The sequence below is a fragment of the Symphodus melops genome, assembly GCF_947650265.1.
Source record: "Symphodus melops genome assembly, chromosome: 10".
Taxonomy (NCBI): domain Eukaryota; kingdom Metazoa; phylum Chordata; class Actinopteri; order Labriformes; family Labridae; genus Symphodus; species Symphodus melops.
The window spans coordinates 22,436,416-22,444,749 of NC_136700.1; the positions used below are offsets into that span (position 1 = coordinate 22,436,416).

Here is an 8,334-nt window from a genome sequence, read left to right on the forward strand (position 1 = left end):
ATCATCTCGTTTTCACCCATCACTCTCCTTCCGTGCTGATAAAACTGAAGGTGATGTTTAACTTTTCCCATGTGAAACTTTTTAATTTTTTTGTGAATTACTAATTGGTCATCAGTTTCCTATAATTAGAACATCCTGATGTAGATATACTAAAGAGGTTCATTAGGCCTACTGATGATAATGTCATAGGTTTGTCTCTAAAGGCCAAAACATGAAGTCAGCCTGCTTATTGTGAGGAAGCAAGAGAAGAAAAGAATTATCTGATTACAAGAGGGTATAATGATGAGCTCTTAGTTCCTGCTTTGAGGATGCACTTTATTTTGTAATGTTGCTAAACTTGTTCTTTGTCCATACTGTGACTCACCTGAAACTCATTCTGATAGCTCATGACTGGCTGTTTTGTGATGTTTGGAGGAGAGGTATAAAAGAGAGGGATGAGGACTTTTACACTGTAGGACCAGGAGTAGCTCAAAGACCAAAGATCAGACCTCGGCAATCTTCCCTTTCAGGTCAGGAGGTTTTTAAGATGTTGTTTTGATTGTTTGACATAAAGAGATACTGTCTGCATTTGGGTAGTCCTTCCTATAACTTTCCAACATGCAGCTCATGACTTAAAGCTTTTACCTCTTAATAACACTTGAAGAGTTGTGAAGATGTGAGACAAAAGTAGTACAAGTAGTTGTTTTGAAAGGTCAATTGATCCAAGTTGTTCAAAAAGTTCTGGACTGAATCTTTTTCCATCCAGTTTCAGCTCCTGCTGTCCTGCTTTTCAAAATAAAACTTAAAATTAAGTTTTAACTAATCCAGAAACCACATTTTCCAGATAACCAAATATACCGTATATAAAAATTTACCTATATCGGACTATATACGTCATACTTTGTCAGCAGGCGGAACCAAAACAGACACAAAATAAAAGTTCATCACAATTCCGTTGTTTTGAATAATGTTTTGTATACAGCTACAAAGGTCTTCATTTCTTTGGTCATGTCTACGTTACTGTCTAGTCACAGTTTTGATTCAAGGGATTTAATTCAAGTGCCAAATATTTGTCTAAAAATGCCTATAGTTTGTACTTTGTACTTTATAACATTTTTGAAACTTTGTCAAAATGCCAAAAATGTTGTTCAACAAGAACTGCAGGTTGTTTCCAGATTCAAATAAGCCTGTATTTCCTGATCTTATTCAGTTCCATTTGAACAACTTGTTGTCAAGATTAGATCCAATGGGAAAGCTTTGATTGACTCTTTTCCTTTTGAACAACAGGCCGGGGTTAATGAAAACAGCCGATCAACTTCTCAGGTTTTAATTTGTATTTGTTAATGTTCTGTGTGTCCTTGCGCTTTGTTACAGTGACACTGTGAATTTCTTTGTTAAGGGTTAAATAAAGGTTTGTCTTACTGCTGATGTGAAGAAGTAGGAATCATGTTTTTGGATGTGTTTCACTGAGATGATATTTCAACTGTTCTGGTCGGGGGGGGTTTTTGGGTTGTTTTTTTTTATAACAAAGTTGATTATCATGTTTCAGAGTCTGTGCTGTTTAAACGGTGAGAAGAATGACTCCAGCTCTGCTCTCTGCAGCTCTGTTGTTGTTTCTGCTTCCTGGAGCTCCTGCTGCAAGTACGTCTCAGAATACTTCTCTCTCTGGAGGACAGAAATGTCTTTCCTCTAACTTCCTACTCTTATGCTACTGAGTGTTTTGTTTTTATACTAAATGGTTTTACTTTTTTTTTTAAATTGTTTTGACATTGATTATTTCTCGTTGTTTCTGTTTTGGAATTTAAAGGGGTAAAGAGATCTCTACCTGGCATCTTTTGCAGCTTTAATATTTTGAATAATTACCCTGTTACATTTAAATAAAACCATTCCTTTTTTACAACTTGACGCTCGTGTCTTTGCCCCATTCTTTTCTTGAAACTGACTTGTTTATTTTGGCGATGTTCTCTGGGTTAAATTCCCAGATTGGCCTTATCGGGCACTTGAGTAGCCTCGGGGTGTTATTCTGGGTTACACAGAGATTATAAGGAAGTAACTCAAATAAGAACCTTGGAATTCAAAGTTTGGCTATATTTTTCAGACTCTAATGAAACTCCCATCAACATTCTGGTGTCAAACTCCGTCACAAATGCTCCCAATAAGACCTACAGCACGTTTGTAGTTTTCAGAGGAATCTTACTGGGTGGAATGCGGAGACTGCAGAGGGAAAACAACGCCTTCTGGTGAGATTAGAGTTTTATTTTTACAAACTAATAATCATGTCACCATGCAATTTTAATCCAAATGATCCCCTTTAGCTTTGCTTCAGTCAGTGATCTCTTTAGCGATCTCACTCAAAGACAGGGGTGACATATTTGTACTCTTTCTCTCATGGTTTTGAGTGAGACTCAGAGCTTTTATTTGAGTGTCAGATAACCAATCTTGCACAATAATGTGTTTCCGTTTTCTGCTAAACTTGAAAAACAATTCCACACTTTCACAACAACACCATGCTGCCACACCTTGAAGGGGAAGTTACATTAAAAATGGTCTTAAGCCATCTCTTCTTCTTTCAGGTTCACCTACACGGAGGATCCAAACTACGGCCCGTTCCTGCAGAGCGTGAACGGTCTTCACGGATGTCCTACAGAACAAACCTTCTGGGAGTTGCGGGTCATTTCAGCAAACGGCACAGTCATAACACCTAATGTTGGTGAGCCACTTTTAATATCCAGTATGTTGTCCCATGGTCTTGTTAATCAGTAAATAATCATTTGGGTGTTTCTTTTATTTTGCAGGAATCGGATGTTACATTCCATGTGCCAATGACACGATCATCCTGAACTTTAAAAAGTTTGGAGCCAACAGTCTTTAGACATCTGGAGCAGAGTCAACTCTTTGATTATGCCTTCATGATTCATCTGCTTTTGTCGCTCAGTGAGAGGAGCAAAACAACAAAGAGACAGACTGTTGATTAATATTACATAAAAGGAAAGAGTGATTTACATGGGAGTGTCATTATGGATGGTAATCTTTTGGGAAACCACCTTGATCTGAATTGTTTTTCTTTATACTTCCTCATTCAGACCTGTGATGACTGGCTGTGAAATAATAATAATAAATACAGTGACACACTATTAGAATGATCTGTGGAAATATTTCTGAAATAATAATTAAAATCTACTATAAAGCAATAAATATTTGCATTTGTGTTTTTTTTCTGATTAGCTTTTTTTAAAAGTGATGCAAAAACACTTAGAGGGAAAATGTCCTAGCGAAGCTAATAGCATTGCTAACAGCATAATATTTCAAAATACATTCAAAGTATAATAAATATACTCAACAAAAATATAAACGCAACACTTTTGTTTTTGCTCCCATTTGTCATGAGATGGACTCAAAGATCTAAAATTCATTCCAGATACACAATATTACCATTTCTCTCAAACATTGTTCATAAATCTGTCTAAATGTGTGATAGTGAGCACTTTTGCTTTGCTGAGACAATCCATCCCACCTCACAGGTGTGCCACATCAAGATGCTCATCAGACACCATGATTAGTGCATAGGTGTACCTTAGACTGTCCACAATAAAAGGCCACCCTGAAATGTGCAGTTTTTGCTTTATTGAGGGTCTGGGGACTCAGAACCAGTCAGTATCTGGTGTGACCACCATTTGCCTCATGCAGTGCAACACATCTTCTTCGCATAGAGTTTATCAGATTGTCAATTGTGGCCTGTGGAATGTTGGTCCACTCCTCTTCAATGGCTGTGCGAAGTTGCTGGATATTAGTGGGAACTGGTACGCGCTGTCGTATACGCCGGTCAAGCACATCCCAAACATGCTCAATGGGTGACATGTCCGGTGAGTATGCTGGCCATGCAAGAACTGGGACATTTTCAGCTTCCAAGAATTGTGTACAGATCCTTGCAACATGGGGCCGTGCATTATCTTGCTGAAACATGAGGTGATGTTCATGGATGTATGGCACAACAATGGGCCTCAGGATCTCATCACGGTATCTCTGTGCATTCAAAATGCCATCAATAAAATGCACCTGTGTTCTTCGTCCATAACAGATGCCTGCCCATACCATAACCCCACCACCACCATGGGCCACTCGATCCACAACATTGACATCAGCAAAGCGCTCACCCACACGACGCCACACACGCTGTCTGCCATCTGCCCTGAACAATGTAAACCGAGATTCATCCGTGAAGAGAACACCTCTCCAACGTGCCAGACGCCATCGAATGTGAGCATTTGCCCACTCAAGTCTGTTACGGCGACGATCTGGAGTCAGGTTAAGACCCCGATGAGGACGACGAGCATGCAGTTGAGCTTCCCTGAGACGGTTTCTGACAGTTTGTGCAGAAATTCTTTGGTTATGCAAACCAATTGTTTCAGCAGCTGTCTGAGTAGCTGGTCTCAGACGATCTTGGAGGTGAACCTGCTGGATGTGGAGGTCCTGGGCTGGTGTGGTTACACGTGGTCTGCGGTTGTGAGGCCGGTTGGATGTACTGCCATATTCTCTGAAACGCCTTTGGAGACGGCTTATGGTGGAGAAATGAACATTCAATGCCCGAGCAACAGATCTGGTTGACATTCCTGCTGTCAGCATGCCAATTGCACGCTCCCTCAATGCTTGCGCCATCTGTGGCATTTTGCTGTGAGACAAAACTGCACATTTCAGAGTGGCCTTTTATTGTGGGCAGTATAAGGTACACCTGTGCACTAATCATGGTGTCTGATGAGCATCTTGATGTGGCACACCTGTGAGGTGGGATGGATTGTCTCAGCAAAGCAAAAGTGCTCACTATCACACATTTAGACAGATTTATGAACAATGTTTGAGAGAAATGGTAATATTGTGTATCTGGAATGAATTTTAGATCTTTGAGTCCATCTCATGACAAATGGGAGCAAAAACAAAAGTGTTGCGTTTATATTTTTGTTGAGTGTAGAACACTGTACATATTGACTGTTCAAAAGATGGACAACATAGCCAAAACATGTGGCGCTCCCCCTGCTGACTGGCTGCAGTATAGATCATAAGCTCCGCCTTCTCCATGTTTAACGTCACATATTGCGCAAAATACACTTCACTATGTTTTTCGGACACTAACATGTTTCTCTAGTTTGTCTACAAAACTTCAAATGATCAGAAAAGTCCATGTTCTGGGGTAGGAGTTGAGGAGACAGCCCTGGGAACAAAGGTTGCTCTTGTCCTCTGTGTCCTGCAGCAGCCGGGAAGACGGCGTCCAAGAGTTGACATTTCCATAACCGTGAGTGTCTGCTTTAAACCAACACATGACTGTGTTCTGCATTTGACTGTAGCCCCCTGAGTTGGTCTTTGGTGTTTTAGAAAACTTAAACGTTAGTTTTTGTTCGATTAAGGGGCATGAATGTCAATACTTCAGTTCCACCAGTCAATCCCTACTTTGCAGGCTGCATATTGAGTTGTTCATCTTTATATACAATCAATGGAGCAAGCAAACAAAGTAAACATTATTATGCTTTTAAAAAGCATGAATTTTACTCTAAAGTTTCAACATTTGAAGTAAGTGTTTGTGGGCCTGCAATAAGAATGCCTTTTTTGTGATTAAGCTGTTTTCTCTTTGTATTACATTGCTTTCATCATTTCCAGATCACACATTCAGGTGTCTGTGATCATAGTCACGTAACAAAAAACTATTTCAGTCATGAAAAAATCTGCACACACCCAATGAGCCTGTGAGAACTGCAGAGACTCTGGAGGCTTTCCAACATAAATTGACTACTTCATCTAGTCCCTTTGCCTTGACCATTGTTTGGTTCACTCTCATTTTTATCAGCTGAGAAATATTGCCTTTTTTTTTGCAATATATTTTTATATATACATTTTTTTTTTTTTTAGAGAGATGACTGATGAAAAATACATTGTTTTTTTGTTACCTTTTAGGCTTTACGTTCCTTTGTTAACAACACCAGCTTTCAGTCCAATTTGTTAGTTGACTCTTACACATGCCTGCACCAGGTGTGGTTACACATACTCTGGTTGTTATGGCAGTTCAACCTGACACAGCTGACATAAAACTTTATCTCCATTTCACAGAGGAAAATATTGACAAACTGTGCCATTTTAGAATTAAAAAAGTGATTTTTCACAGCTGATCTGTGTGTAGGATAACTGTGATCACAGGAATATGTTCAAAACACATCATTCAGAGGTGCTTATTCTCTGTACAAATCAATAAAAAACAACAACACATGGAATAATGTTTTATTCACTCAACCCTTCACACAGAGGCATGGCATTTGATTTTTCACATACTGTAGGTAAAACAGTTGTCCATGTTGTTGCATGCTGTAGGCTGCAGAATCTTTACCATTTTGACAATTTCAGGATGATTTGCTCATTAGCACTGGGAATGTAACATCCAATACCTGCAAGTAAATGCCATAAAAACATGTTGTTATCTGATCTTCTGGAGAGCAAGGAGTGATGGAAATGACAGGTGTGTTTACAGTGGACTCACCGACATCAGGCCTTTTGATTTCACCATCGGGAGTTTTGACCAGCAGCTCCCAGTATGTGCGCTCTTTATCATTTCCTGCCACGCCGTTCACACTCTCAAGATGCGGGCCATAGTTTGGATCCTCTGTGTAGGTGAACCTGCAAGATCAAACAAAGGGACAGGTAACGTTGACTTAGTCACATGTTAGTTATCTATATACAGTGCAGCTTTAGTCAGATTCTTTTATAAAAAGTTGGTTTCCAGCTTCAATAGTAACGCCACATACTGAGTAGATTTGGCCTCAAACTAACAATTGACATCACAAGAGCTACGTCCACTTCTTAACACAGCCTGCGCTTAAAACCTCCGATGCCCATGCAGTGAGAATAGACTTATCAGTGACGTACACATCATGGATCCAGTAGTACATGTTCAGCTCAATAATTAATCTGCATTAAATCAATACATTTAAATTTGTATATTAACAAATGTGACAAACTCGAGATGCTTCTCGAAAAGAAGAAGCACACTGTTTCTTTTTATTCTTTTAAAATTTTAAACTTTAGTGCACAGTTTGTTATCTTGCTATGACAACATAATTATAGTGCACACACATTGTCATCTGACAGGTAATATTATTGAGCTCACAAGATAACTTGTTTTGTGCTCTCACAACATTCAATTGTGGTCACATGATTATATTTTTTACTTTTTGGGATGTCAGAGGCTTCAGGTTTTGTGGGGAAAAACATATGCAAATAAAGGAAACAAGGGAAACAAATGTGCCTATAAAATGATTATCAAATTTGCCACCTTAGAAAGGGTCCTAATATCAGGCTGAAATTGCAGTCTAATGTCTAAAACAAAGTCTCAGAAGATTTCTCAAACTGGATCCTTCAGACTCAAACTCTTCACTGAGGATGAAGGACACTGCCAGCTTAGGGCAAACTGTCTGCACTGTTGCTGACACAAGAACATTTTGTAAATATGTTTCTATGTAAAATCAAATAAGACATGCACATCCCTTAGTGGGTGCTGGATCCAAAAAACACAAATAGGTATGGGGAAGTAAAACACCCAGAAGCTTCCATTTGAAGGATTCATGAAGTGACGCATCGAGCCAACATGCTGAAGATCAATCCTTAAATATGGTTTTATGTGACATAAATAATTGTCTGCTTGAACAAACTCCTTTCTTGTTTGTTTGAAACAATGGAAGTATGTACGGAGAGGGTGGTTTAAGAAAAGTCTCAGACGATAATTGACGTGATGATCTTACTTGAAGTCTCCATTAGCAGCCATGAGTCTCTTCAGAGCTCCCAGCAGGATCCCTCTGTAGACAACATGAGTGCTGAAGGTTACAGGAGAGGAGCCCAGTAAGCTGGTCTCCACCACAACATCGATGGGAGCTGTTTTACCTTCTGAAACAAAAAGCCAAATATGTTAGAGATTCTTGACATATTTGGGAATAACCATAATAATTAAATTCTTAAATCGTCACTGAACAGGGTAATGTTATGCTGTGTAATGAAACATCCTGCAGCTTACCCTGAGTCAGAGTCCCAGGAATCAGCAGCAGTGTTAGAGCTGCAGCGAGCAGAGCAGGACCCTTCATCATGCCCGGTGTTAGACAGATTGCAAGCTTGTGGTCACTCTTTTATTCCAGTCATCAATGTTTACACAGCAGAGGGGAGTTTGTTGATCCAAGTTTCCTTAAAGCCAGCTCACAGGTCACAGAGAGGTGGTGTTAAGAACTAATGTTTGCACAGCTAGTGGTGTACAATGAGCGAGGACACTCATGATTCAAGGTCTTCACACCACTCCCTACAGTGTGTATCAAGGTGCTTTAAATATCT

General features: G+C 39.5%; 2 protein-coding genes across 5 annotated transcripts; one reads left to right on the plus strand and one right to left on the minus strand.

Moving 5' to 3' along the window:
- Positions 1 to 394: 394 nt before the first annotated feature.
- LOC306830482 (uncharacterized protein) lies at positions 395 to 3,162 on the plus strand. Of its 3 annotated transcripts, none has more exons than XM_079354024.1 (5): positions 395 to 509; positions 1,529 to 1,620; positions 2,078 to 2,219; positions 2,553 to 2,689; positions 2,775 to 3,162. In XM_079354024.1, the coding sequence occupies exons 2-5, from the start codon at positions 1,557 to 1,559 to the stop codon at positions 2,849 to 2,851; spliced, it is 420 nt and encodes a 139-aa protein (XP_079210150.1). In that variant the 5' UTR covers positions 395 to 509; positions 1,529 to 1,556; the 3' UTR covers positions 2,852 to 3,162. The 3 variants fall into 3 exon arrangements, with proteins under 3 accessions (XP_079210150.1, XP_079210151.1, XP_079210152.1); XM_079354025.1 differs by lacking the exon at positions 395 to 509 and adding an exon at positions 1,205 to 1,302; XM_079354026.1 differs by lacking the exon at positions 395 to 509 and having other exon boundaries at positions 1,434 to 1,620.
- A 3,067-nt stretch (positions 3,163 to 6,229) lies between these two features.
- LOC306830865 (cobalamin binding intrinsic factor-like) lies at positions 6,230 to 8,334 on the minus strand. 2 transcript variants are annotated; one of them, XM_079354579.1, is made up of 4 exons: positions 8,027 to 8,334; positions 7,758 to 7,896; positions 6,500 to 6,636; positions 6,230 to 6,407 (listed from the first exon to the last, which is right to left on the minus strand). In XM_079354579.1, exons 1-4 carry the CDS (start codon positions 8,094 to 8,096, stop codon positions 6,346 to 6,348), a joined length of 408 nt encoding a protein of 135 aa, XP_079210705.1. In that variant the 5' UTR covers positions 8,097 to 8,334; the 3' UTR covers positions 6,230 to 6,345. The 2 variants fall into 2 exon arrangements, with proteins under 2 accessions (XP_079210705.1, XP_079210704.1); XM_079354578.1 differs by having other exon boundaries at positions 7,758 to 7,899; positions 8,027 to 8,210.

What these genes read in the sequence shown, in the direction of transcription:
- LOC306830482 (XM_079354024.1), top strand. Translation starts at nt 1,557, where the DNA reads ATGACTCCAGCTCTGCTCTCTGCAGCTCTGTTGTTGTTTCTGCTTCCT. An exon ending in AGGGAAAACAACGCCTTCTG is followed by an intron (nt 2,220 to 2,552) that starts GTGAGATTAGAG and finishes TTCTTCTTTCAG; the next exon opens with GTTCACCTACACGGAGGATC. An exon ending in AGTCATAACACCTAATGTTG is followed by an intron (nt 2,690 to 2,774) that starts GTGAGCCACTTT and finishes TTTATTTTGCAG; the next exon opens with GAATCGGATGTTACATTCCA.
- LOC306830865 (XM_079354578.1), bottom strand. Translation starts at nt 8,096, where the DNA reads ATGATGAAGGGTCCTGCTCTGCTCGCTGCAGCTCTAACACTGCTGCTG. An exon ending in GCTGCTAATGGAGACTTCAA is followed by an intron (nt 6,637 to 7,757) that starts GTAAGATCATCA and finishes TTGATCTTGCAG; the next exon opens with GTTCACCTACACAGAGGATC. An exon ending in AATCAAAAGGCCTGATGTCG is followed by an intron (nt 6,408 to 6,499) that starts GTGAGTCCACTG and finishes ATTTACTTGCAG; the next exon opens with GTATTGGATGTTACATTCCC.